At 54.5% G+C, this 26,886-nt stretch overlaps 10 protein-coding genes across 10 annotated transcripts; 6 read left to right on the top strand and 4 right to left on the bottom strand.

The window, feature by feature from the left end:
- Nucleotides 1–26: 26 nt before the first annotated feature.
- On the top strand, nucleotides 27–1,636 carry BO86DRAFT_434664 (S-adenosyl-L-methionine-dependent methyltransferase; the record flags this gene model as incomplete). The annotated part of the gene is made up of 4 exons (XM_025675912.1): nucleotides 27–324; nucleotides 372–498; nucleotides 563–689; nucleotides 790–1,636. The coding sequence occupies exons 1-4, from the start codon at nucleotides 163–165 to the stop codon at nucleotides 1,634–1,636; spliced, it is 1,263 nt and encodes a 420-aa protein (XP_025531960.1). The 5' UTR covers nucleotides 27–162.
- Nucleotides 1,637–1,953: 317 nt separating this feature from the next.
- Nucleotides 1,954–3,842, bottom strand: BO86DRAFT_445256 (beta-glucosidase; the record flags this gene model as incomplete). The annotated part of the gene is made up of 2 exons (XM_025676435.1): nucleotides 1,954–3,725; nucleotides 3,807–3,842. The coding sequence occupies 2 exons, from the start codon at nucleotides 3,840–3,842 to the stop codon at nucleotides 2,016–2,018; spliced, it is 1,746 nt and encodes a 581-aa protein (XP_025531959.1). The 3' UTR covers nucleotides 1,954–2,015.
- Nucleotides 3,843–5,247: 1,405 nt separating this feature from the next.
- On the top strand, nucleotides 5,248–6,961 carry BO86DRAFT_353609 (sugar porter family MFS transporter; the record flags this gene model as incomplete). Its single annotated transcript, XM_025669533.1, has 4 exons — nucleotides 5,248–5,428; nucleotides 5,477–5,822; nucleotides 5,880–6,176; nucleotides 6,229–6,961. 4 exons carry the CDS (start codon nucleotides 5,251–5,253, stop codon nucleotides 6,959–6,961), a joined length of 1,554 nt encoding a protein of 517 aa, XP_025531958.1.
- A 1,869-nt stretch (nucleotides 6,962–8,830) lies between these two features.
- BO86DRAFT_434643 (glycoside hydrolase) lies at nucleotides 8,831–11,018 on the bottom strand (the record flags this gene model as incomplete). The annotated part of the gene is made up of 2 exons (XM_025675911.1): nucleotides 10,596–11,018; nucleotides 8,831–10,550 (listed from the first exon to the last, which is right to left on the bottom strand). Coding segments are annotated over exons 1-2 (2,085 nt in total), but the record flags the coding sequence as incomplete, so codon positions are not given.
- A 3,084-nt stretch (nucleotides 11,019–14,102) lies between these two features.
- On the top strand, nucleotides 14,103–14,660 carry BO86DRAFT_375609 (uncharacterized protein; the record flags this gene model as incomplete). Its single annotated transcript, XM_025670488.1, has 1 exon — nucleotides 14,103–14,660. One exon carries the CDS (start codon nucleotides 14,103–14,105, stop codon nucleotides 14,658–14,660), a length of 558 nt encoding a protein of 185 aa, XP_025531956.1.
- A 771-nt stretch (nucleotides 14,661–15,431) lies between these two features.
- Nucleotides 15,432–15,830, top strand: BO86DRAFT_138870 (uncharacterized protein). Its single transcript, XM_025666173.1, has one exon. The coding sequence runs from the start codon at nucleotides 15,522–15,524 to the stop codon at nucleotides 15,732–15,734; it is 213 nt and encodes a 70-aa protein (XP_025531955.1). The 5' UTR covers nucleotides 15,432–15,521; the 3' UTR covers nucleotides 15,735–15,830.
- A 403-nt stretch (nucleotides 15,831–16,233) lies between these two features.
- BO86DRAFT_434630 (putative ABC transporter) lies at nucleotides 16,234–18,811 on the bottom strand. The gene is made up of 8 exons (XM_025675910.1): nucleotides 18,629–18,811; nucleotides 18,476–18,560; nucleotides 17,472–18,415; nucleotides 17,358–17,402; nucleotides 17,121–17,306; nucleotides 16,895–17,061; nucleotides 16,720–16,838; nucleotides 16,234–16,661 (listed from the first exon to the last, which is right to left on the bottom strand). Exons 1-8 carry the CDS (start codon nucleotides 18,780–18,782, stop codon nucleotides 16,589–16,591), a joined length of 1,773 nt encoding a protein of 590 aa, XP_025531954.1. The 5' UTR covers nucleotides 18,783–18,811; the 3' UTR covers nucleotides 16,234–16,588.
- Nucleotides 18,812–20,050: 1,239 nt separating this feature from the next.
- On the bottom strand, nucleotides 20,051–21,344 carry BO86DRAFT_353606 (double-time; the record flags this gene model as incomplete). Its single annotated transcript, XM_025669532.1, has 4 exons — nucleotides 21,277–21,344; nucleotides 21,130–21,202; nucleotides 20,579–21,061; nucleotides 20,051–20,439 (listed from the first exon to the last, which is right to left on the bottom strand). The coding sequence occupies exons 1-4, from the start codon at nucleotides 21,292–21,294 to the stop codon at nucleotides 20,051–20,053; spliced, it is 963 nt and encodes a 320-aa protein (XP_025531953.1). The 5' UTR covers nucleotides 21,295–21,344.
- Nucleotides 21,345–21,825: 481 nt separating this feature from the next.
- On the top strand, nucleotides 21,826–23,769 carry BO86DRAFT_406476 (uncharacterized protein; the record flags this gene model as incomplete). Its single annotated transcript, XM_025674187.1, has 2 exons — nucleotides 21,826–22,233; nucleotides 22,298–23,769. The coding sequence occupies 2 exons, from the start codon at nucleotides 21,826–21,828 to the stop codon at nucleotides 23,408–23,410; spliced, it is 1,521 nt and encodes a 506-aa protein (XP_025531952.1). The 3' UTR covers nucleotides 23,411–23,769.
- An 894-nt stretch (nucleotides 23,770–24,663) lies between these two features.
- Nucleotides 24,664–26,639, top strand: BO86DRAFT_415567 (uncharacterized protein; the record flags this gene model as incomplete). The annotated part of the gene is made up of 2 exons (XM_025674915.1): nucleotides 24,664–25,616; nucleotides 26,084–26,639. 2 exons carry the CDS (start codon nucleotides 24,664–24,666, stop codon nucleotides 26,637–26,639), a joined length of 1,509 nt encoding a protein of 502 aa, XP_025531951.1.
- Nucleotides 26,640–26,886: the final 247 nt, after the last annotated feature.

Raw genomic sequence — 26,886 nt, 5'->3', positions numbered from 1 at the left:
GACTTATCGTGTGGTCCTCGGTTATCCCGAATTACCCGGCCACATAATATTTATCTCCGTCGATCGGCTAAGATGAGGAACTATATAGTTGTTATCCCATCGGAGGATCATCATAACCAAGCCACACATCACAGAGTCGCAGACTTCAACTAAATCAGCACAATGAGCCATTCCGACCTGCTCCAACTTGTCAGCTCTCTGGCCAACTATCCAGCACTGGAAACCGTTGACGAGCCCACGCGAAAGCAACTCCTCGAGAGCATCGAGAAACTGCGACGCAAAGTCGAGACTCTGACCGACTTCACCATTCGGACTGTCTTCGGGGTATGTCTGTGATCCATTTTGCCAAATTCAAGACTAACACACCACAGAGCCACCAAGCAATGGTACTACGACTCGCCGTGGATCTGGGACTTTTCGACGCCATCGCCAAACAAGGAGGCACGGCCACCACAGCCCAGCTAGCTGAATCCACCGGAGGCGACGAGCTCCTCGTTTGTACGTTCAATCACAGGATCTACTTATGCTCCAGCCTCGTCTTCAAACTAACACCACCTCCCAGCCCGCATCATGCGCTTCCTCGCCGCCATCAACATCTTCGAAGAACTCGGCCCATCCACCTACAAAACCACACCTCTGGCTGCGGCATACACCTCGCAATCCCCTCTGTCCGCCATTGTGATTCACGCGTACGTCCACTCAGGCCCCACTGCCTCTAACCTCTAAATCACCCTCCATAATGCCTCTGCCCTCAACCCCCAAACTACCCTTCTAATCCGAATTCAACAGAACACACACCCTAGTAACCATGTCCCAACTCCCGTCCTACTTCGCCGAAACCGCCTGGAAAAGCCCCGACGACGCCACGAACGGGCCCTTCCAGCACACGCACCGCACCACGCAGACCTTCTTCGAGCACCTCGGCGACCGCCCGCACCTCCAACAGGCCTTCAACGCAGTCATGTCCCTGGACTTCCGGCGCAGCAGCTCGGCCAAACAATGGTTCGAGCTGTACCCGGTCGAATCGAAACTCTTCCCCGCCACCACCACCGAAAGTGACAACCGCGCAACGCTAGTCGACGTCGGCGGCTCCCAGGGCAAAGACCTCCTAGCCCTGAGCCAGCATCTCTCCGCCACGCAATCACCACCGACATCCGACCCAACCCTGACGCAACCCCAACCAAAACTGATCCTCCAGGACCTCCCCGCCGTCATCGCCTCCATCCCGCCATCCACGGCCAAAGCCTACCCGGGGTGCATCACCCTCCAACCGCACAATTTCTTCGACGAGCAGCCCGTCCGCCACGCGCGGGCGTACTTCCTGCGCACGGTGCTGCATGACTGGCCCGATAGGCAGGCGCTGCAGATCCTGGGGCGGCTGCGCGACGCGATGGCCCAGGACTCGGTGCTGCTCGTCAATGAGGGGGTGGTGCCCGAGACGCGCGCGGGGTTGATGGCCGTACAGACGGATTTCATTATGATGTGTAACTACGGGGCGTTGGAGCGGACGAAGGCGCAGTGGGTGGATTTGTTGGAGCGGGGTGGGCTTGAGGTCTGTGGGGTTTACGGGGAGGAGCAGCAGCAGCAGGGGGGGCATGTGGTTTTTGAGGCGAGGTTGAGGCGGTCCTCTTCGTAAGATGGTTCTTGGATGAGCTTTGACGAGGATGAGGAAGGGGAGAGGGAGAGGTGAATGTTTGGTGTTTGGTGTTTTAGGCTGGATTGATTCGGTTTTGTAGATATAGAGGATAGATTGAACTGTGGCAATGGTAAGAGAGAGATATACCAAAGCATGGCTGAGCCGGGGTGCTATACTGTCTATGATTACTAAATTCAATGTTTGTGTGATCGTGAGACTCTACTATATAAGTCTGCTAAGTGTTTCCTTTTCTCTTTTTTTTCTGTTTCTGTTTTGGATTATCGTCCACTATACCCTCATTCAGGGAACCCCTCGCCGGGCATCTTGGTCGATTTTTGTTCAGGTCACTATCACCTGGTGCCACTCGTCACCCAGCATATCAAGATGCAATATGCTGGTGGAAAAAGTCCACGTAGTCGAAGAAGCTCCGCTTGTAATGGCGCTCGAACCGGCCGTCGGTGCGGTTGACCGTCTGCAGGCCGTACATGTTGGCGTAGCTGCCGAACTCGTCGTTGTCGAGGACACTCCACGCCAGTGCGCCGATCACGTTGATGCCATCCTCATGGATGGCCGTGAGGACCTCGCGCAGGAAGAAGTGGTAGTACAGCGTGCGCTCGAGATCGTAGCGCTGCGCGTTGAGCGAGCGGTTGGCGTCGGCGAACGGGTTGAAGCCGTACTCCGCCACCAGGATCCCCTTGGGTCGGAACGTGTTCCATAGGTAGCCGAGCTGCTGGCGCACGTACTGCGGCGCGATGTAGGCGTAGTCGTTGGATGCTTCACCCATGAGCCAGCCATTGGCCTGGACGTTCGTGAGCGTGGCGCAGGACGGCCAGAGCGGGTGGCTGGAGTTGGCGGCGCAGGCCTCGATGCCCTCGGGCGCCGGAGAGGCGAACTGTGCGGTGTATGGATCGATGGAGATGAAGTCGACAGTGTTCTTCACCGTGGCGAGCTCCTCAGATGTCAGCGCCTCGATCGTGATGTTGGGCGTGCTGAGCACCTCGGACGGGATCTGCTCGCTGAGGAGGAGCGGGTTACCCATGATGCCGAGGATAAAGGCCTGGTAGCGCTGCGCGCTGGCCGTGTGGGTGCTGTTGGTCGGGTCAAGAGGCAGCGCGAGGTTGTTGGCGAATTTCAGCGTGATTTGAGCCGTGCCGCCTAAGGTCTCCTTATACCAGTGGTACGCCGCAGCGTGTGCGAGTAGAATGTCCTTGAGAATGCTGTAGGATTTCGCAACGCTGCCCACTGAGATGTTGGGCTCATTGAAGGTGACCCAGTATGGCACCCGGTCGGCGTACCGGGTCATCACTTGTTTGGCATAGTATAGATAGTGCGTGGACAGGTTGCCCATGTCTGCAACCACAGACGGTGGATAATCGGCATGGACTAGTGTCACGATAGGAGTGACCCCGTATTCTATACAGGTGTTAATCACGTCGTCGTAATGGGCCAGACCCTCGGTATTCACAGGCGATCCAGCAACCCCAAAAGGAACAATGCGGCTCCAGGAGATGGAAAAGGAGTAGTAAGGAACACCCAGAGCAGCCAGTCGGGCGATGTCCTGTTTGTACAGATAGTAATTCATGGTGGCCACATTGGCATCGCTAGCACTGTCGTTCGATTGGAGTGCTCCAATGGTGTCCAGGATACTTGGTCCTCGGCCTCCCAGCTGAAGGCCCCCTTCAATCTGCCATGCACTGCCTGCAACACCCCAGATAAAGTTCTCGGGAAGCTTCTTTTCCGGGTTGGCTAGGTACGGAGTCAGAGCAGGTGGAAACACCAACTCACTGCTTGGGACAGGGGTAGGAGAGACTGTCGTGGTGAAGGGAGGCGCTGAGGAGTAGGATAACGATGCCCAGAGCTCGGCGTATGCTTGCTGGCCATATCCGTCTGTCTCTGACTCCGTAGCAGCCGTCGTGGTAGGATTGAGGCTATAGGTAGTATAGGTGACTTCTGTAGGCAGGAGGGTCGATGCTTCACTGAACGGTGGGGCAAAGGTGGCAGGAAAAGAGATAGGAGAAGGCAGTGGTGTTGCATAACGGTCGGATGTGAGCTGAGTATAACTGAACGAACTGTACCGGTAGGATGGAGTCTCGAAAGATGCAGTCAAAGTGGGAGAAGCATGCGGAGAACCGGAACGCGCCACAAGTGCTTCTCCCAGGTGGCTTCCCACCAAAACCGTGGTAAGAACAGTAGTTCTGAGGAACATCGTAGCTAAATTAACCAGGCCTGCTGGTTCAGAGGTCCTGCCAAGTCGGAGTTGCAGAGACTCTTCACTGATGTCCTAGGCATGTTCTTTCCTAGGCGGGTTCTTTCCTTGATTTATAGTCATGGTCGAGCAACATTCTCTCCCGAGCTAGTCCGCTATAGCAGGGCCAGCTTCACATCACATCGGGAAATGATCGGTGTCTGCAGATTCAAATGCGACCTTGAAGTCGTTGCTGTGTGGGGATGAAGACGCCCTTGTGAGCCCTGGCCATGGCCTCTTCCCCACGTTTCCCCGCTGCTTGAGTAGACTAAATCGACAGATGGTCAGCTCATGTTCCGAGGTATTGCCGATGATGAGCCGCGAAGAGAACATCGGACAATCCGGGGGGAGGCAAACCAAACGACGAGACTCGAGCTTTGGTAGTGATTGTGTCCCGTGTCTGACGGTGGATTGTGGGGGTGATGCGGGGTGGAGGAGGAGGAGGAGGAGTGCAGGTGCAAAGGCTACCACAGACAAGTCAATCTCGGCCCCGCCCCGTCGGACCATCTTCACCCGAAAGTCCTCCCCAGCGAGAGATCGCCTTGGTTCAAGCCTCCTCACGTCATTATATCAATACTGATTTGAACAAACTTCAAGCGTCTACGTTGACACGGCACATGTTCTATATTTGCAGCCTCTCGTCAATGTATTCCCCTCACCCCAAGTGCAGGTCTTCTGTCAGGTCTTCCTACATGCGACAACGAATCAAGCAGCTCCCTACAGCACCACATCTACTAGGAGAGTGAGAACCATTTATCTCTGAGCTTGAAGCTCGAGAATTCAGACCAAGGGGGTGTATCCCACAATTTGCGATTTATGTTTGTATACCAGGCCTCGTCCGCGCGTATCTATACTCGAGAGCAGAGGCTGCAGCGAGCCTTTATATACCTGCCACATCCCACCTTTTTCTTTCATCCACGAAAGAAAGTTGCCTCGTTATTATCCGACATGGTCTGATCCTCGAAGGTCGGATAAATCGAATCGATCTCGACCCCGCAAATGCTTTGACTGCAGCCCGCAAATCAAGGTGTGGGCGACTCAAGTCTCCGCAGGAAATATGCCGAAGCAGGACAAGCCACGCGAGAGTCAGGGTTGACATCCAAGCTACCGGTAACTGAACCATCATGAGTCCAAGAATACTTGCTGGGGTTCTCAGATCCATGTTCAAATCCCACCAATACTCCGTAGCAAATACTATCGGATTGCTTGGAATCACTGCAGGCTGAGGCGGCGCCCACTTCCTCGACATGGCTGTGGCTTCCCCGCTGATATGGGCATATAATGATCTGGAGACCCCGGATTCTCCACAATCTCCACGGCCTACACAGTGATCACCTTGAAGTTATATCAGATCCAGGTCGTTAACAAGATGAAACCGAAGGTCTACCAATTTGTAGTGGCTCTTTTTGCTGCCTTCGGATCCTTCCTTTACGGCTATGATCTGGGTGTCATCGCCTCCGTCGTTGCGTCGGACTCCTTTGTGAATAAGTTCTTGACGCATAATGGAAGCGTTATCTCCGGAACAGTTGTGTCCTTGTTCACAGCTGGTAAGCTAGGATTCCACTCCCAATGCGCTTCCAGCTAATCTTGTACAGGGGCGTTCTTTGGAGCCCTAGGAGCGGGTTATACTGACCCACTCGGTCGTCGCGCAACCCTCGTGTTGGGATCCGTGTTGTTCTGCATCGGAGGCATCCTCCAAACTGCAGCGGTCAACGTTGGCATGTTGCTATTCTCACGCATCTTTGCTGGTTTTGGGATTGGAATTCTTGTCGAAACCGTCCCAATGTTCCAGGCAGAAATTGCACATGCCAGCATCCGAGGTATTTTGGGTTCACTTCAGCAGACCATGCTGGGCATCGGTGCCTTGTCCGCGTCCTGGATCGGATACGGTTGTGAAAAGTCTTGGGCCAATACGGGCGATAGTGTTCAGTGGCGACTTCCGTAAGCGAAACTCCCTCACTAGACTAGGACTTGCCTAACCACAATACTTGCGGACAGTCTGGCACTTCAGCTGGTTCCTGCTATTGGCCTAGCTTCATGCATCTACTTCTTCCCAGAGTCGCCTCGCTGGCTTATCGACCACGATCGTCATGAAGAAGGCTTGCACAACCTGGCTCGCCTGCACGCCAACGGTAACATTGACGACGCATATGTCCGGGCCGAATATGAATTGATCCAGCGTCAAATTGAGGAGGAACATCAGCACGCCGCCAAGTCTTACAAGGAACTGTTTGCCAACCGTTCCAATACGCGTCGCATCATTCTTGCCTGTGCCTGTCAAGCATCCAGCCAAATGTGAGCCGTTCCTCTACTCACCCTTCAAGTATCTTGTCTAACCATCTCTCAGGACCGGCGTCTCCGCCATCCAATACTTCTCCCCAGCCATCTTCGCGCAAATCGGAATCTCCACCTCGAAGACCCTCCTTTACCAAGGAATCAACTCTATCATCGGCGAGCTTGCGCAGTTCATCTTTTTCTTCCTCATCGACCGGGTTGGCCGTCGCCCGTTGCAAATTGGCGGCAACATCGCCTGTGGGGTTGCCTTTATCATCGGTGCCTCGCTCCTATCGCAGTACCCTCCCGATTCCACCAACACGGCCGCTCACTGGGCCTTCATTGTCGCCAGCACCTGGGTCTTCAACTTCTGCTTCTGCGCCTCGGGGACCATGTCCTGGATTATTCCCGCCGAGATCTTCAACACCGCCACCCGTGCCAAAGGCATCTCGCTGGCGACCATGGTCTCGTTCGCCTTCAACACGATGATCGCCCAGGTCACGCCCATCGCGCTGGAGCGCATCGGCTGGCGCTATTACCTGCTGTTCATCGTGTGTGACTTTGGCAATGCGCTGTTCTTCTATATGTTCTTGCCGGAAACAAAAGGTCTCTCGCTAGAGGTGATGGATGATCTGTTCACCAACGCCCCGTTGTTGGTACCCGGCAGCCGGTGGGAGGTATCGCCGGAGGTCAATATTGAGAAGGCATTGGCGCAGGAGGCTGCTGCGGTGGAGTTGGCGGATCGCTTTTCGGTCAAGGGGGATGAGAAAGAGGGGCCTGTGTCGACGAGGGTGGAGGCGGTTTGAGGGGAGAAGAGTGGCTGCGAAGGGCCCAAATCGTCTGTCAACTCAGCTGAGCCCGTCCAGGCAGCTAAACTGTGCAAGAGCTCGCCTTACATGCCTGAGATTTCTGAAGATTTCGAACGACTGAAGCAAGCTAAGAACCAAACACTGGGTTGACTGCCTACACAACTCTTACACGTGAGGGAAATTTCTTTGGGACAATGGATGGGCGAGCTCCTATACTTATGGGCTCATCTATACAAATTCCAACTGTCAACTGAATAATTCATTGCATCCGTTAATCAAGAGCTATTGATCCCCCTGGTTGCTGAACAAGCAAGCGTGTATAAGGGGCGTAACATGTTAAAGATAGTAAGGAATCCCAGCCATCAATGGCAGGGGAACCGAATGTCCCAAGTCTCTCACAGACAAGCACAAAAATAAAAGGAGAGGCTCAAAGATAGAGCAGACCGCGGCCTAACAAGGCCCATCGGTGCGCTTGCACACCGTCGCATAGCCGCAGGTACAGTAGTCCTGATCGAAGATGGTGGCCAGGTTGGGCGGGAGGTAGGTCTGGCCGACGGTGACGGTGGCGAGGGTGGCGTTGACGGTGTTGATCCAGCAGGGGCTGTCCTCGAAGGGGTCGAGGCCGGAGACGGGGACGAGGGTGAGCACGGGCAGGTTGTAGAAGCAGGTGGGCAGGACGCCGGAGCTGGCGACGGCGGTGATGCTGACGGACTGGGAGCCGAAGTACACGCCGGTGGCGTTCTGGCAGGCCTCGGAGTTGGTCAGCAGCTCCTCGATGTCGATGCCGTAGTCGCGGATGTCGGTGAGGGTGGCGTTGGTGGCCGGGGTGTTGTGGGCCTGGCCCTGCGTGCAGTCGGCGGCGCCCGGGAAGGCCAGCGTGTAGCAGACGCCGTCGATCCAGTACTGGGCGGTGCCCGCGCAGTCGGCCGCCTTGACGGAGGCGTCCTTCAGGACGTAGTAGTCGGCCGCGCCGAGGGCGGCGCCCACCAGGTTCATGCGGATCGTCGCGTTGATGCCGTTCTGCATGTCGTACCAGGTCGTGCTGTCGATCCCGAACAGCGGCTTCACGTTGTAGAAGAAGTTGGCCGCGGCGTGCGTGAACGGGCCCGTCGTCAGGCTGCTGTCCAGCTGGCTCGCGTTGTTGGGGTACTCGTAGATCCACGCGCTGACGTTGGCGATGTTCCAGTAGGTCATCTGGTACAGGGTGCTCATCGCGTCGGTGAGCGCGTCCTCGATGCTCGAGCTGGCGGGCAGCGAGTACGAGTCCGACGTGAAGAGGCCCACGAAGGTGCTGGCCGTGCCGAGCGCCGTGTCGATCGGGGCGGTCACCGTGTCCGAGGGTGGCACCAGGCTCGACGCGATGCCGATGGCCGTGGAGAGACTGGACTCGAAGTTGGAGAAGCTCAGGGTGCCGCTTTCCACGGTGGGGGAGAAGGTGTTGACGATGTTCGAGATGTCCAGCGATGAGACGGCGCCCCCTGCGTTGAAGGCGTAGTACCACTGCAGCAGGTTGTCAAACAGCGTGTGCACCATGTATTGCGCCCAGTAGATTCCGTCCGTCACGTCACCATCGGTGCACAGGTAGGCCAGGATCGCATCGCACGGTCCGGTGGGGAAGTTCTGGCATTCAGCCTGCGCATAGGATCCGGCCATGGCCGTGTCCCAGTCGAACGGGTTGCCCGCGTACTCGGTGAGGACTTCGTCGATATAAGCCGCCCCAAGCGTGACGTACTTGTCGAGCTCCGCGGTGGTGTTCTCGCCCGGGATCAAGGCCATGCATCCGAGGTTCTGGGTCACCGTCACGCTCACCTGGCTCAACTCAACGTCCAGGCTGAGAAGCCCTGGCGTGGCGGGGTCCACGTAGACTTCGAACTCCTCCAGATCGATCGCCCACTCGCTGGTGCCCGCGAAGTTGTATGTCTGGTAATACGCCGTGCGGGTGCTCTTGGTTGTGTTGGTCATGTAGCCCACCCACTGGGTGTCGTTATACACCAAAATGTCGGAATCACTGGCACTGTCGAAGATCCACTGTGCGTCCGAGTTCTCCGCAAGGATTTGATTGATCTCGGCGTTCGAGATGTAGCCGGTGGTCTGGGTACACGGGCCTGCCGCTCCTCCTGCGGACCACGTGCAGGACGAGGAATAGCAGCCGGCGGTCGTCATTTCGAACGAGCGGCCGTAGCTGGCTACGCCTACCATGATTGAACTGGTGGCCACCGGGGCCTTGGAGATCATGGACAAAGCCCACATCGTTTCGGTGAGGTTGACGTGGTTGAACAAGCAGTCGCCCGCAGCACAGCCGGACTGGGCAGAGTCGTCTCCCAGATCCCAGGTGCCGTGCAGATCATACGCCATGAAGACAATGTAATCAACCACCTCGGCAATCTCCGCAATGGGGAAAGCCTTTAGGTACCAGTAGGATGCCGGGGCGGAGATAGAGATGGACTTGGAGGGTAAGGCCGCGCGTAGGGCTGTAAGGAAAGCCAGGTAGTTGGAGCCATCCTCATCACTTCCGGCAGGAATCCCAGGGATATCAGGCTCTCCGGGGTACTCCCAGTCGAAGTCCACACCATCCAGGTCGTACTGATCCAAGAAGTCGACGACGTTCTGGACCAGCGTATCGCGGTTGTCGGCGGTGACGGCTTCACGGAAGATCATATAGGTGTCAGGACTAGTGGAAAAATCCCAGCCGCCGAAGCTTATGATGCGCTTCATGCCTTCTAGTTCCTGAAAATACGTGAATTGCTGCTCTGCCCCGGCGATGCTGACGGAATATGTCGAGGTGATGTTGCCGAACGCGAAATGAACATGAGTGTACTGCTGAGGACTGATGCTAAAACCGTTCATTTGCAGACAAGGTCGATCAACGCTGGTGGCTTCAAAGTAGCCTACGGCGGAGTAGGATGAAGGCGCAGTTGCGGTGTTTACAATATCTGTTCCGCAATTGGAGATGCAACCGTAAGAGCCAGCAGCCGCGGTGCCAGGCGCACCAGTGGCAGCCAAAGTATCATTGCAGTAATCGGGAGTGGCGCCACACTGGCCATAGGTGTCACAGCACGCATTGACCGGGCATGGGTTGAGTAGGGCCCATGCCGCTGCATCGGTTGCACCGGTGAAGTTGGTTCCTGGGACTTGGGGCCCGCAAACTGCATTGGTGATTGCGATGGGTAAAGGAGCATTGCCATCCGACAAGCAGATAGACTGACCAGCTTGCAAGTTGTCGCAGCCATACCAAGCCCAGGTATCGGAGTTGAAATCCTCGATGTCATCTTCCGTTATGCTATACGTTGCTGCAAGGACCGAGCACGAGTCCCCAGACACAACGTCGTAGGTATAACACGTTCCATTAGCATAGGGTGATGGAGCAAAATCGGGAAGAGTGCCTGATGAGCAACAGACATACTGGCCCACGGCAAGGGTTGAACAGAGGTCGCTGGCGGTGTTGTAATCATAGAACTCATCGGATGTGATGCCGCACTCCTCAACAAGAGAAGCGCAAGAATCTCCTGACACCACCTGCACATACGAGCAAGTAGAACGACGATGGGCGTGAAGCACGGAGTGTGTATGGGAGATGCCTGACTGGCTGAAGGACCGAGCATGGACGGTGCTGTTTGTCACGGCCAGCGACGAAGAATTGGAAAGGAGTGTGTTAGTCAAGGCAAGCTCGGCGCTCCCTGTTTGGGTGGTGGTAAAACCCGAAACACATTTCCCATCGCTCCAAGTGCGGACATACTGTTGCACAGCTGCCAAGTCGCCATTCAAATCGACTGCAAGTCCCAGAGTGCGATTGGAGTTGATTCCACAGTATTGCCACACTCCACTGTCATAAATCTGCGAGGTCTGAAGCAAGTCCGCGACATCGTCCATAATAGCATCGATATTGTGGGCATGTTGGAGACTCCCTCCGATGTAAATACCCGCGGCCACTTTGTCAACTTCCGAGAAGGCAAAGATAGTCGACTTCTGACAATTACCCAATAGATATGTCCGCATGTCTTGGAGAATTGCAAGGGTCTGGTTAGACTGGGTTTTCGAAAGAGCTGTCGCAGAATCCCCGGCACTCCACAGACCGAACTCGTAGGTAGCCTTCAGGTTTGCATTCGAGTCGGCACAGGTGGTGCTGTCCACAGCGCTTTCCAAAGCATCTGAGGCATCTGCCGTGCAGGTATAGATCGTGTGTCGAGAGTTGGTGTCGTTCAAAGGGGTATTAACCATGAAGTCCAAGAGTATTGTCTGATTGCATTTCGCAACTCGACTGGTGCTCGGATACACGAACCACTGGCTGGTATCGAAGCTGCTACAGCTATCGGGACAGCGCTGAGGTCGCTGAACTCGAGCACGGGCGGAGACATTTGCAGGAGAGTTAAACCCTGAGTCCAGATCGGGGCTGATCAGCGCGCTTCCTTGGCCAGTTAGCCATAGTATCAGGAGCTGCGGAAGTAACCAAGTGATCCGCATCGTTGCTCGGGATGTTTCTCGAATTGAAGGAAAGAAAGAGAATGAATATAAGGTTGGCACGCAAGATATATGGAAGAATCAAGAGAATGAAATGTCAAGGTCTGTCAGAGAGACCGTAAGAGAGTGAAATCAGGGAATGAATGTGCGGCGGCTGCTCAGAAACGAGCGTGCTGTGCAAGAAGAACTCATCACCGCCAGCGGATGGAAGAGACCCTTTTATATTATTCTGATTTTGAGGAATAAAAGTCCTTTAGATAGCAGTCATGGTATTTCTCCGTTCATGATGAGGCTTGGACAATTTCATACGGTCCCCTCCACAAGTGCAATTAGTGAGTGAATAGTGATTGAAGCCCGAGTATACAAGCAGACGGAAACTCCGTCGAGACCATACTTACTAAGCCTGTTCGAGCTCGAGCTAGGCGAGGAGTGGACTAAGTCCCGTGGGGTCTTGCCGCTATCAGCTCCCCACAAACTTAACCAGGGATGGTGATTGGCTTGGTCGCTAAGTTGATTTATCCCTGCCCCTGATGTATATTTTCCCTGTCGCCACGTGCTGAGATCTCTGATCTTGTAATACTCATACATACGAGGAGTATATAGTAATTGGTCCCTGTGGGTCCCTGCTTTGTGATTGTTTTTTTGCGTGTCTTCAGTCCCGACATCTTCACACTTCGTGAAACTCGGTGTGGTTCGTTGAGGTCCTCCTCGTTCTCTCGTCCACCCATGTGAGGCCAGCTTCGGGAATGCAGTGTGATAGAATCTTTGTGGCTCAATTGGTCCATGATAATCAGTCATTCAACAACAATCAGCAGTGAGCGTTTTCCAGCAGAGGGATGACTGGATCCATGACCCTGGGCCATCGGAGATACAACGGCCATAGGCCCACAGTGACTCGGTTGCATATCCAAATAGGCAGTGAGGCCCGATTTCGGCCCCCAATTTGCTCGAGAATGCGGCTCTCTCGGATAAGCCCCGAGTCCACCCCGGCCTGGCTAAGCTCCTACCGGAAGAAGCTTGACTGACCCCTCTGGCATTTGCTATAGTATAATGCGCTCGGATGCGCCACCAAAAAGCCGGTACACTAGTAGTGTAGTAGCTGCCCACTGACCCTATTCTCTGCAGTGTCTAGCTAGGGGTCCCGACCCTTTGGCATCTGATTGATTCTGTATATCTGTGGATCCGGAGCTACGCGAATCACCCAATAGCATCAGTGCAGGAGTATTGGACGCGTATTCTTTTCGCCACTTTATCTATTCAATCTGTCTCCATGACCATCTGATGTGAAATTGCTTCAGTGATGGAGCATACAGCTGGAAAGTCGATGTAGACTAATGCTAGTCTATCCATCGACTTTCCTGGTCCTAATTTAGTCCCCACTTGTCTTAACAATGCGCCCGATAAGACTCGCGGAGTTACTCCAGTAGAATAAATTTTACTCAACATGCTGACATCCGGCACCGTTTCGTAGTCAGAGTACTACACCCTTAAATCCCTCGATGCCAGTTGCCATACCATACGACTTGCAATAGCAGCATTTTCCCCACCCGCCGCATGCTCTCTCCCTTGTGCTCTCCGAGAAGGTCCATGGTCAATTAATCAACTTCTGCAACATGTACAGCGGGAATTGATTCACTGAGGTTCCCGCGATCGAGGCTTTGATTTCAGAATGATATCGATGCCGTGAAGTAAAATCCTGAGGTAGGTCTGTGACTCTCCGGCAGTTCATGCAAGAAAAGATATTGGAGCCCCAGTCGGCATAGGACGACGGCGTCACTTCCTAGTTCTCCGGCGACTCATCGATTACTGCTTGCTCCATGTCCGACTACTATAGCGACAAGCATTCTGATCTCTACGATTGCAGCGATCTCAGCCATGACTGCGTCTCTTTGGTCCATCCCTAGCACTACTAAGGGGATATTGATTGCCTGGTGTCTTCTTGTGGCCATCATCTGCGCCTGGGGCTTGATCTTCACGCACTCATATTTCTGCAAGCGGAGCAGGTCCATATAGAGAGAGAAATCTAAAGAGGTGTGTGCATATGCGCGTGTGTGTATCATTGTAGATCTTAGACAGTATAGATTAGAATACATTTCTTAACCTCGGGATCTTGACCATCTAGCGTAGAACTACCATGTAAAGTCAGGTCATTATCTCTTCGACTTGTCGGTTAGTAGCAAGACTAAAACCGGCTATTTCACAATGACGCTTTATCTCGATATGCATGGACACAGCAAAACGCATTGTCACTCTCCAGCAAACCCGAGTCCAACCTTGGGACGTCCATGGAGTTTGAAAGGGAAGAGCACTTGTACCTTTGACCAAGAGGCCTTTCACAGGCTAGCTACTCCTTTCAAATTGGTCCCGAGTTTGAAAGCGTTTGTAAAGGAGAACGAAGATACGCCCAATGCATTCTTTATACGCACCATGATCTCTTTGATTGCATTGTATGACAACTCTCCCATAGGCAGGTACCTTTCCCTACGGCTCTTTATATGATTGATCCCTTTATCCCAGAGGAAACAAACATTCCAACACAGAAGAAGAGACCTGTACGCCCCAAGCACAGATATAAATAGGACCATGAACCCCGACCCCAATTGAATCATCATCACCCCCACTCACCCAGACCTTCACCCTTTCATCACCCAACCTTCCACTTTCACCACAACAACCCAAAATGCCCCAAAGCGACGAACCAGCAATCATCAAGACCACCCCGCACGGGGAGGTCATGATCTACAGCCTAACCATCGTCGGTACCTACATCGTGGTGATCGAGTCCCGGGACCCCCGATTCAAGACCGATAACTGGGCGCCGGGCCTCGAGCTTGTCCAAGAGCGATGGAGGAGCAAGCGAGCGGAGTATGAAGAGCACCAGGAATATCGCGACTGGCCGATGGGTGGGATGATCCGGGTCGACGGCCACTTCCGACTGTACAGGGAAGCCTTGACTGCGGACGGCGGCACCGGCCCGGCCCAGCGCGGCAATTATCACGGCCGCCACGAGTTCCCCGAGTTCAGGCCGGACGTGGACCCCGATGAGAACATTCGCCCGCTGATGAAGTGGCTTCGGTCTCTGCACCCGAAGGGTGAGTCCGCTCAGGAGGACGATCCTTCCTTCGACTTTGAGGAGGTTGTGAGGTCGCTACAGCAGAGGGTGCGGACCCTAGGCGAGCGGGAGGGAGTGCGCTGTGAGCGGTGTCGGTGCTCTGGTACTCATGGCTCTAGCTCGTAGGCTTTTCAGCTTACCTTTCCTTTCTCTTTTCCTGATGTAAGAAGAAAAGACCCCCAAAAAAATATTCGTAGATATATCGTATCAATATGAATGCTCATAACAAGCACCAAGTTTCTCCCTAAATAGACCAAGTAATGCTTCAAAACACTCCCAAACAGGGAGCAGGAACTGCCATCGGGAATCACCACGGTACTTCGGTCTGCTCCATAAATCATCTTAGGCGTGGAGAGGGAGATTGCGATTTACCCGGGCCGGCCTTTGCCCCAGTCTTTTTAGTAAAAATCGACGAAACTATTTTGGCTCGAAAGCGCATGCCGTTCCAGCGTTGATCCATCCTGCCCCAAAACAGAGACCTCTCCTTCTGCCGCTACTCGGACGGCATGATTGCCGCCAGTAAACCCAGTTTCAAAGGTTCTGGCGTGTGCAGATCAGGTAAGCGTGATGTGATGCACCGCACTGGGCGGGCTAGAGTCCACAGCAGTAAGAGCACCATGTACAATAGTCCTGGATGATAGACTAACTCGACGCCCGCGATACCTCATATCCTGCTTAGCTCCAAGAAATGGGTTGTTGGGCTCACTGCGATAGGGTTGGATAGTGGTAGCGTCCGCGGATGTCTGGGTTCGCTGCGCGCCTAGTGATACACGCGCGGTGTCGGAACGGAGTTCAGCAACTCGCATCGGAAAGAGCTGTTGAAAGCCTCATCGAGTACGAACGGGGCGATTGTGAGAGAGTATACGCCACCCAGCTGGCTTCGTTCGAGGAACGACGATCTTGTCGGGTCTGCGTAAGGTCCCAGCGGGGGTTAAGGCTGTGGGGCTGGTCTTTTTTCAGCAGCTAACATCGGTATTATTGTTAGCGATGCACCAGGCTAGAAAGATAGAGACTCAAGGCAAGTTATGCACTATAGCTGCCATTGCACCTCGTTTGGGGTCAGAAGACGCGTTTCGGGAGAGAAGGCGTGCAGACAAGATCACAATAGACATAACAGGCACGTTGAGCGGATGTCAAGGGGATAAAAAGATAGAATATTCAGATGGAGAAAAAATCTCTCAGGGGCTTCGACGACCGTGAGAATGTTAGCTACGCGATTGACATAGTTGTTGCAAAAGCGAGGCCCCGCGGTATCGACACTTGACGTGTTGTGTTGTGGAAGGGGAACAAACGCGGTGTCGTAGTTGCTGTGTGTGCAGTACTGTATACCCTCAGCCGCCCACCCAAAAATCAAACCACCCCACAGGGAAACAAAAAGCTCACACTGCCCAGATGCAGCCCGGGATTGTTGAATCCCTCCAAGGGGTCACCCCTCTCATTTCAGTGCTACGAAAATCCCTTTTTTTTTTCTCAGGGTTTTCTGACCCAGTCCGCCCCCGTACTGGAGGCGGGAGAAGCATCCTGCCACCGACTAGGTCTGTCACAGGACGTTCTCCCCCACCGGCGGCGAGGCTGGGGCGTAGTGTGGAATCGCCTTCCACTACGCCATCGGCCCGCTAGGCTGCCAGACTGCGCCCGCACTATAACTATATAAGAACAAAAGGAATCCTAAAAGATGAATGTTCCCGATCTAACGCCGTGAATCTTTTGGTTGAGTTCATGGTTTGCACCACCTGTGGTACTTGTACTTAGTTGTTCAGTTATATTTTGTGTGATTTATCATCTCGATGTATTTTTGGCTCTCTTTCTGGTATATGACATGTCTAACTAAGCGGCGCCAGACTTTGGTGCTGCATGATTTACGAGCTACCATCGCTCTGCCTCTGTCATTTCTTAAAACAGCCGTGGCAAGCATGGAATGCTCCGCAGGCAGTTTTTCGAGGGGTTTCTCAAGCGAGACAAGATGCAATCAGCATGGCCTCCCAATTCAGCTGGACATTCTCCATGAGTAGAAGCATTTGCTTTCATGCTCTAAGGTATTCAACAAAAATGCTCTACCTCCAGCCAACAGACACAAAAAGCCCATAAGATATCACCCGATACAATGTCCCAATCAGCAAAAGTAGTCTACCAGCGTGTCAGCATCGTGGGGGTAATCATTGTCTGTATGAGCTTTGACTCTTACCCGATATCAAATCCAGTCCGGTGATTCTTGTAACCGATAAAATCCGACGCGCCGTCCAATTGGTACAGATAGGCGAACGGCGAAGTGTTCTCGTTGTAGAACGCCTCGGAAAACCATGTCTATTACCAGAGTTCAGACGCCGCTCACTCGACAACTCAGTCAAATAATCACTCACCGCAGGCCAAAGATACCAGAACCAGCCTAGATGCCATGTCTTCACCAAGGCCAGCCGGGGTGCACAGCCCCCGAGGGCAGAGATGACAAGGCAGCTCAACATGCAGACCAGTGGACCGTCTTCGCGTCGCGTGATGGCGGCCACGATGCAGCCTAGACCGTACATACCTGTTTTCTTCAGCCAGCTGTCCGTTATAGAGAGAGAGAGAGACAGAGAGGGTACGGACAGTAGAAGTACAGAAAGTCAATCGTCAGCTGAGATCCGAAGGAGATCGTCGGGGTCGCTAGTACCATGTAGATGGTGGTGTAGTGCAATGACGACAGAAACATGCGCAGCAGCACAGAGAGGTTCTTGCCCAGGAAGTAGGCGCTCCGGGAGTGGCCGGATTGCTGTTCGCGGCGGAAGATCAACTCTTAAAGGTTGGTCAGTAGGTGTGCCATGGAGGAGAAGTGGCTTGACATACTCTCTTCACCTAGTAGCTTAACGCCTGGAGGACCGGCTGCACATGCTACGTGCGGAGGCACGTGTGAGCGGATTCGGCGCGATTCGATCTTCGGAGGCAGGGGCGAGCACTCACCTATGCCCAAGCACGAAAGCAACGCCTGCTCGGCGACCATGCGGTAGTTCACCGCACTGGAGAGCAACTCGAATGGAGGGTGATAGATCCCTTGGAAGATATGGCCGTGATACTCGAAGACCGTCAGGCCGATCATGACCCCGATGACGGAGCCCGATACTATCTCCAGGCAGAAACTCGCGGTCTGTCGGGTCTGTTGCACTGTTCCGCGGCAAAACGATAGCCAGACTTGTTGATCCCACGAAGCTTTACGCTGGCGAATCGAGAGTAGTATATTGGGGACATGTTGTGGAGTGTCGGATGCTTCGCCCGAGTCGGCGTCAGAAATGCCTGTTACTGGCATGCAGGATTTCCCTTCCTTGGCTGGCAGATCTGTCTCCTCCCAGGGATGACTGGGGAGGATGTCCATGATGATATCCGCTGGGTTGCAGAAGGAAGGAAACTCATAGCCAAGGTCTGTGAAGTAGGCTTGAGCGGTGGCGGCCTTGCCATAATAGACCTGTTTCCCTGATTTCAGAAGCATGAGAGTATCCAGAAGAGCGAAGATCTCAGCCCTGGGCTGATGAATCACACAGATGACCATGATTCCGCAACGCGAGATTGAACGCAGCAATCTCATTAAGGACAGTGCCGCGGTCGCGTCGAGGCCCGAGGTCGGTTCATCGAGGATCAACACTTTGGGAGCGGCGGCGAGTTCAAGGCCGATACTCACCCGTTTGCATTCGCCCCCAGACAATCCTCTTTGTGCAACATTGCCAACCATCTGGTCCTGCACCTTGGCAAGTCCGAGAGAAGCAATCAGCGATTCAACATAGTCTTGAATCTCATGATCCCCGAGTTTTCCACCCAGCATCACGCGTGCCGAGTGAAGAAGGTTCTCTCGAACGGTCAGCTCAGGAAGGACAAGATCATCTTGAGGGACAAAACCCATCAGCGCTCGCAGTCTGCCAAACCATAGTCAGTTCCAAGACACAGAAGAGAGGGGCTAGGGTATTTGCGCATACTCTGCAGGCTTCATCTTATACCCGTTAAAACAGATCTCGCCGGTGCTAGCCTTATTCTTTCCGCCTAAGATGTTGACGAAACTCGCTACGGAGGAACACTTAGCCTCAATGACACTCACAAGCAAGAACAGTCATCGCTAATGCGCGACCTACATTTCCCTGACCCAGAGGGGCCCATGACTCCCAAAATCGAGCCAGTTTGGCATGATCCATGCAGACCAGATAGAATGTTGGTCGGTCTGCCTCGGATTCTGAAGCTCAAATCTGTAAAGGTAATTCCCAACGGCTGCGCTGAGGTATCATCCATTGACAGGAATGGGAAGCTCAACAGTTGCGGCACATCTTGCTCCTCGTCTCCTATCTCCCGCGAATCCACAACTATCCCCTCCTTGTCTCTACGCTGCCGCGCACTCGAAAGCCTTGACCATGACCTTAGCCGCGTCAGGTCGGATGACAGAGAGAAACGCCGCATCCAGACCAGAACCACCACGATGTCCAGCAGAATACACAAGAGAATACCGACCAGATCACGCTGATGTGAGCTCCCTTCCGGACAGAGGGAGAGGGAATGGCACTTGATGGGGCTGGCAGTCCCCATGGGGCAGAAGGAGCCCTGCGGACAGGGCAGAGGTGGTGCTCCCCCGGGCGCGCAATACTTGCCCTCGGGGCATATCACGGGCTCGAGCGCTCCCTGTGGCCTGTCGCAGAAATTCCAGCCTTCCTGGAGGCGTTTGATGTGGCACTCGAACGTTGGAGTGCAATGTTCGGGTGGGAGGTTATCCTCGCTTGACTGGCCTGTTTGTGACTCGTGAGCTTTGGGCTGTCACCGGCATTTTAGGGGAATCGCACAGTAGAAGCCGTCATTGCAGGTGGGCGAAGAGGCGAGCCAGGCTGCTTGCTGCCCTGAGAGGCAGGTCTCATTAGATGGCGCCACACCTACTACGCCCGTTTTCGAACTATTCATATTGTTGTGTTGAGGATGGAACTTGAACTTCGCTTGGTCGCGTCGTGGTGAGATATACGGTGACGAACGACATGGCAAAAGGGGAAGTCCCAGCAGCCAGGAACCTTACAGGATGAGATGCAAGGTCCCGCAGATGATGCATCTCATGCATGCCAGACTAGGGTGGGCGATAGGCATCCCCCTGCAGCACTGGGCATATTCTGTTTCCTGTACCAGTGACATGTCAGAAGACGCGATGCCGGGGCTGACTGCGGTCCATGCTGTTATTTCGACTGGTTCGTTTGCGGATCGGTCCTCACCCAAATTCGACATTCTTTAAGCCAGAGCCGCGGCTCGCCTGCCGGCCAGAAATGTGGTCGCGCATGCGACTCAAGGTTGTTTACCCCTTACATATCAGCCAAATCTTATCGCAGATGGCGCTTGATGACTTGCTGGATGCCGTATCCGCAGTTCCACTGTACATTCCATGCCTTGAATCGTCGAATTCAACAACTTTCTTGTTTCTTGTTCTTCCAAAGGCCAGCTATGATGTTCCGGGCGTAGTAATGCATACTAAACGGGACTTTGAGATACTGTGCATACAGTCATACTTTATACAACAACCTCCAAAATCAATCCACATAGTCTTCATCCCCATCCTCGTCCTCGTCCTCCCCCTCTTCCACAACCCTATACTCCGCCCTCAACTCGTGGAACCTCTTCTCCGTCCAATCAAACACATTATCCCACTCAAACCGCCGCCTCGCAAACAGCTTCCGAAACCAGCCCCGTAGCAACTCATAGTCCGGCAGCTGATTATACCGCAGCCCATTCACATGGTCGAAGTACCACTCAAACTCCTCCGGCAACCCGCGACACAGCTCCTGGACCGTGATGCGACTCTTGGCCTCCCCGATGGGCCGATGCTTCGAATGGCCCAGATATTCCCAGGGGAGTTCACCCTGGAGGAACTCGACAAGCGTGTACCCGACACATTCCATATCATCGCGGTAGGTTTGATCTGCAGCCCATCGAACAGGAAAGTTAGTTAGCCCGCAACCCCATCAATGCAAACCCGAAACCCGTTATCCCCCCCCCTCTTCACACCAACCTCACATCACCCCTCAAAAGCAAACAACCAAGTAAGGAGGGGAACATACAATGCCTCGAATGCGCCGCGCGACTCGCATACACCACCGTGCCAACGACATCCTTCTCCAGCTTCCCGCGGTAGCACTTGACGTTCCGCCGACTCACGAACTTCTTCTTCGCCAGCCCGAAGTCGTTGATGTACAGCGTGTTGCCCTTCCGGCCGCGCCCCATCAGCAGGTTCTCGGGCTTGATGTCTTGGTGGATGTACCCCGCGGCATGGATGTGCTGCATGCGCAGCAGCAGCTGGTCGGCGATCATCAGCGCCGTCTTGAGGGTGAACTGGCGGTGGCAGTAGTTGAAGAGGTCCTCCAAGGTGGGGCCGAGGAGTTCGATGGCCAGGAGCCGGTAGTCGTCGATGGACGGGTGGTAGAAGTAGACTTTGGGGATCCCGGGGCCTTGGATCGCCGTGTAGATCGTGTGTTCTTGTTCGAGGGTGTCGCGCGTGCTCAGGGGTTCGAGTTTGAGGGCGACGGTGGTTTTGGTTTGGAGGTCTTGGGCTTGTGGTTGTTAGTTTTGGGGGAGGGGGGAGAAGAGGTGGGATGGGATGGGATGATCGCACCGAGGAAGACTTCGCCGTAGCCGCCTCCTCCTAGGTAGCGGAGGAGTTTGAAGCGGTTGGCGACGGTGATGTTCTGGATGATGTTTAGTGAGTTGTTGCTATCGCCGGTGTTGCGATGTCTGGGTAGCTTTAGGTGAAGAGCCTTACGAGTTGCTCGGTCGGCATAAGGATTCTCTGTGTAGTTTGCGGGACGTATGATGGACATGATCATGATGATGGTTGAGAGTGGAAATTGTGGTTGTCATGGACTATGTAAGATTGTTCTTTGTTGCATTGGTTGATTCTGAGCAGTGTCGTTCTAGGTGGTTATTGGCTTTGAGGTGCCGCGGATGTTGTGCTGGGCTGGTGTCATGCTTTGTCCTGTTTGGCTATAATTACCACTGATCCATCAAAGGAGTGATCACGATTGTGTCTTCGCTGTGAAAGCAAAATTTTCAAAAGCCCCGAGGCCTCTGTTAGGAAGTGAGTTCTTTCACTAAGCAACAGTGTCTTTGTCTTCCTCCGCTAGACACAATCTGATACTACTCATTCTTTGTCCCTTCTCCTTCTACTGCATATCAATATATGCCAGAATGCACGCACACAAGGGGCTTTTGCTTCAGTGATATAATCTCGCTCAAACACAAGCATTAGAAAGTCAAGCCTGGAAAGCGATCTCTCAATCCTCAGCAAAATTACGATTCATCAACCATCCCCATGCTACAATCATACAGCATCTTGCGCACAGTCTTCAACTTAGGAAGCTTAATACTCAATATCATAGACGAAGCGCACGTCAGCACCGCGAGCAGCGACCGGATGCCTTGCATTATCGAACGGAGCACCAGCAGCTCCACGTCTGCTGCGCACTCGGGCAGCTTCGACGACATGTACGAAATCGACCGCAAGTACTGGGACGATCTTCCCTACATCTACCTGAGTCACCGGGCCATCGTCGAGTTCCGCAAACGCGAAAAGACCATTGCCGAAGAGGCCGAACAAGAAAGGAAGAAGAAGGAGCAACAAACCAGGGCAAATCGGAGAAGCTTGCGGCTACCGCACAAGCTACGCAGTCTGAAGGAGTTTGCCAAGAATGGTGGCCCGGATTTATCTGGGGGTAGAAATGTATGCTGAGTCCTCGTGCCCAGGCGTCCTAGAACCCGAGGCTAACGGAACGATGATGATATAGTTCGGTTGGTCTGAGTCGATGCAGGCCTGCAGTTCGACCTCCCTCTACGACGGCAACTGCCGCAACTTCCTCAAGCGCCACGGCATCGCGGCCCGCTCGCTCAGTGAGTACTGCCCGCGCAACTTTGTAACTCTGCGGGAACGCTTCGAGGAGACTCGCCCATCCGTCAAGCGGCTGGACAAGAACGACCAAAAGGTCTGGCTCAAAGCCTGCCGCAACTTCGGGAAGCGCCGTGCCAAGTTCAACGATGCGCTCGACATGCTGCTGGGCGAGGCCTCCGAGACGGTCCTCACCTACGAGAGCGAGCCGATCACCGGCCTGGCCCCGCTGGTGCAGGGAATGTTCCTGGCGCAGCCGAGCTACTTCGACTGTGGCGATTTCTACGCCCTCGACGCGGACGGCCGGATCGCCAACGACCTGAAGGATTACATCCTGCCCGCGACGGACGCATACGGCGTGGTGCCGAACTTTTTCGTGCAGCTGCAGCTCGACGACAATGCCGATGAGCCCGCCGAGCTGCGGGCGATGCACTATGGGGCCCTGGGGGCGCGCGCGGTGCAGAAGCTGCGCTTCCATGCGCGCGAAGACGAGGCGTGGATGGACGAGAACGCGTATTCCATCGTCGTCGTCGTGTTCGAGGAGTCGGTGACGATCTACGGAGTGTATATGATGAAGCCCGAGGATGAATCCAGAGAGGCGGATTATCAGCTGACGGACCTCTATTATAGCCGTCTTGATCGCGGAGTGGGGCAGTTTCGGAAGGCTGTGGCGGCGGTGCGGAACGCTAGGGACGTTGCGAAAGAGTGGAGAGAGTACTTCATGGATATGGCCACGCGGGCGCTGGAGGGCGATTCTGGCGCTTTGTCGCAGGGAAGTCCGATGTCAGTGGATGAGACGCCGAACGACGATCATAGCGAGGGTCCTGGTGGGATGGCTCGTATATCCTCTCTGAGTGACGGCCAAAGCTCAGCCAGTAGCGATAGTGCCTCCTCTGGCCTCAAAAGGCGCAGAAGTGACTACAAGCTGCAGTATCCAAGCCTGGGCGAAGAGCTCCCACGTGTCAAGCGCCCTAGATCTGTGAGCAGTGGCAGTGATAGTCCGCGGTTTAGTTAGTATCATTGAAAGAGCGGGTTCTCAATTTGAAGATGGAAGGCAAGATGATGTAGGATTGGTTGACTAGGAAACAATGATCAAAGTCCAGATAGAGAGCCGAATAGACTCTGGTTCGAAAAAGGCAGGAATTTTGTAAGTACACTGGTTAATGCCCATTTAGCTTGTAATCAGTGCCAGATATTGAGATCAAAACTTGAAGATGAATGGAGCTTATGTTTTGTACTCCAGGTCTTCATCCATTGCAACGATAGCAAATGATAGCAAGCCCTTGGCGCAGCTTGGTGCCAGTGATCAACACGAACAGTTCTCGGTTGACTTGTTGGGCGCTTTTCTCTTTGATATCAGTGTTGCAAGGTTGCGAGCGTTCTGCTGCATCCAGACGTGGAATGAGTACGGCCAAAAGGAGCAGTCTGGCTGCCGCTTTAACAGCCTTTCTGCCACCGTCTAAACTGAACAGTTTCCCATTTGACTTTTCTGGGGCTGTTCACTGTGAAAATGGAGCGTCGGCATTGCGAGGTCTCGACCGTTCTGCCGCTCAAGGCGGTAAGGCTGGCGGTCAAGTCATCGTTCCAACGCCCAGCGTTTAGAACAGTTTCCAGTTCCAAAGTCTGGACGGTGTCGAATTTCTTCCAACCCAGCGCTCAAAGTAGTAGGCGGTGAGAGTGCCATTCTGCCACCACTGGGCCAGGCCAGGCGGTCAATTGCCCGATCGCGATAGTAGCTCCCACGGACATGACGATCACCGAGGCTGGACTCTCGAGCGTTTTATCATATGTTTGCAATGTAATTGCTGATCACATGAAAAGCTATAATGAGGCATTCTGGCTCAGAGACTCATATAAATGCACACTAAGATAATTGGATAAGATACTAGTTACACTGTACTGTTTTTATGAAGAGCGAGATAGAGTTTCTGGCGGAGGTGCGAATTTCAGCTCAAGCTTGCAATCTCGTACATCTCGCCTTGGTATACCTCTTGGGGAATAATCCATTACAGAATCTCAACTGGTCTCGAAGGCTTTCCCAGCCTGTGAAGTAAATTGCTACAAAGTACACTGTGGTCTGCGCACTCTACACCGAATGCAAATGCGGGGAACAAATGACGAGATCGCGGGGTGAGCCGGGTATTTCCTCCCCCGGGACAAAATGTCCCTCACCCCAACACGATTCTGCGTCTCCCTCCATCGTCACCAATGCACCCAAGCATTCTGTCCCGTTCCTTTTCTGTGCAGTTACCTACGCGCATCCTCAAAATGGCACCCAAGGTCGCAGTCCTCGATGACTACCAAAACATCAGCCCGCGCCACTTCGAGCATCTGACCTCCCGCGTCGAGTTCAGCTACTTCCCCGACACGCTGAACCCCCGCCTGGCCGACCAACAGCAACAACTCATCGAGCGCCTCCGACCTTTCGAGATCATCGTCTCCCAGCGCGAACGCACCCCCTTCTCCAAGGACACGCTCTCCGCGCTTCCGAACCTGAAACTGCTCCTCACGACCGGCACGCGCAACCTCGCCATCGACAGCCAGTACTGCGCCGAGCGGGGGATCCCCGTCGGCGGCACGCAGACCCGGCCCGCGGGGCTGAACTCCACCGTGCAGCACACCTGGGCGCTGATCCTGAACGCGGCGCGCCACGTCGCGCGCGACGATGCGGCGATCAAGCGCGGCGAGTGGCAGGGGTCGCTGGGGATGACGCTGGCGGGGAAGACATTGGGACTGTTGGGGTTGGGGAAACTGGGGGCTCAGGTGGGCAGGATCGCGGTGCAGGGGTTTGGGCTGGAGGTGATCGCGTGGTCGACGAACCTGACGCAGGAAAAGGCGGACGAGCAGGCCCGGGCGATGGGCCTACCGGCGGGGAGCTTTCGGGCGGTGTCCGACAAGCTGGCCTTTTTCCGGGAGGCCGACGTGGTGAGCGTGCATAGCGTGCTGTCGGAGCGTAGTCGGGGCATTGTGGGTCGGGAGGAGCTGGCGGCGATGAAGCAGACGGCGCTGCTGGTCAACACGTCCCGAGGTCCGTTGGTGGACGAGGCGGCGCTGCTGGAGACGCTGAACAGCGGGGCGATCGCGGGCGCGGCGCTGGACGTCTTCGAGCCCGAACCGCTGCCGGCGGATAGTCCCTGGCGCACCACGGCCTGGGGCAAGGATGGCCGCAGTGAGGTCCTGCTGACGCCGCACACGGGGTACGCGGATGAACAGATCCACGGGTGGTACCAGGAGGTCGCGGACAACCTGGAGCGGTGGTTGAATGGTCAGGAAATGACCGTCCGGCTGAATTAGTGTTCCATTCTATCTATCGCAAACAGACTAAGCGCTCCTAGACATATGATGATGGCGCTGTCTCCAGCTTTCTTCAGAATTACCTAGGTAAATCCAATTCCACCTGCCGCTATTACGTGATGGGAGTCATTCACCGACCCATGACCAGCCCCGGACGTAAGGCCGTGGAATTGAACCTCGGTCGTTCCCGCGGATCCCATTCCTTTCCTTTACTGCCTGCCTGCCCGCCTGCCAACCTTGCCTTTCCCCACTATCCGTACCCCGCGCCCATATAATGGAGCCCCTCTGCTCCAAGAGTCGTCACAATGGCCTCTTCTCAACGAATATTTCCTATTCTCCTTGCATAGACTTCCCCAAATACTACACCCACCTCAACCACCCACCGTTCCCGCAGAAAACCCAACCCAACAATGTCCACCACCACCACTACTACCACAACGACGAGCGACCAACCCCCCGCACCCCCACCCACGCACCCAACCCTAATCCACGTCCACCGCAGCCCCATCCCCTTCGCCAGTGGCGCCTACTCCCTCGTCTCGCTGCCGGCGGGCTCCCTCTTCTGCAAGATCACAGGCACGACCCCGGCCCAAAAAGCGTACACCTCCGTGCAGACGGGGCGCGACGCGCACATCGAGCTCAACTCCGACCTCGTCTACTGCAACCACTCGTGCGCGCCGACGGTGGACTTCGACATGCACCGCATGGAGGTGCGCGTCGTGGCGGACCGCGACCTGCAGGCCGGCGACCCCTTGACCTTCTTCTACCCGCAGTCGGAGTGGGAGATGGATCAGCCGTTCCAGTGCACGTGTGGGGCCGGCGCGCGGTGTCGGGGCGTTATTGATGGGGCGAAGAAGATGGAGGCTGGGGTGCTGAGGGAGTATTGGTTGAATCCGCATATTGAGGAGATGATTAGCGAGAGGGAGAGGGAGGAGGCGGGGTCGGTTTGAGTTGATGATAGATTTTTAGAGAGGGATGGGTGGGTGGGTGTTTGGGGGAATGATAGAGATAGATAGAGTTGTATAGATCGGGGAATAGATGAGATGAGTGAGTTATGCCGCTTCCTCTATTTCTTCTTCTGGGTGTGCTGTTGTAGGGTTCTGCATTCTATGGATCATGTTTGAGATGTTGTCGAGATCAATCCTGGAGTAGTATGCAGCAGGCGATTGTAGGCTGGACATCCAATGCGTGCAGCTC

This window comes from Aspergillus japonicus (genome assembly GCF_003184785.1).
Source record: "Aspergillus japonicus CBS 114.51 unplaced genomic scaffold BO86scaffold_4, whole genome shotgun sequence".
Classification (NCBI taxonomy): Eukaryota; Fungi; Ascomycota; class Eurotiomycetes; order Eurotiales; family Aspergillaceae; genus Aspergillus; species Aspergillus japonicus.
This window is presented reverse-complemented; position numbering and strand designations above follow the sequence as displayed.

Excerpts from the sequence above, each read along its gene's own strand:
- BO86DRAFT_138870 (XM_025666173.1), top strand. The coding sequence starts at position 15,522 with ATGCACCAGGCTAGAAAGATAGAGACTCAAGGCAAGTTATGCACTATA.
- BO86DRAFT_434630 (XM_025675910.1), bottom strand. The coding sequence starts at position 18,782 with ATGGATGATACCTCAGCGCAGCCGTTGGGAATTACCTTTACAGATTTG. Across the intron at positions 18,416-18,475 it reads TATAAGATGAAGCCTGCAGA|ACTGCGAGCGCTGATGGGTT; the intron begins GTATGCGCAAAT and ends ATGGTTTGGCAG. Across the intron at positions 17,062-17,120 it reads TGACTTTCTGTACTTCTACT|GTATGTACGGTCTAGGCTGC; the intron begins GTCCGTACCCTC and ends TGAAGAAAACAG.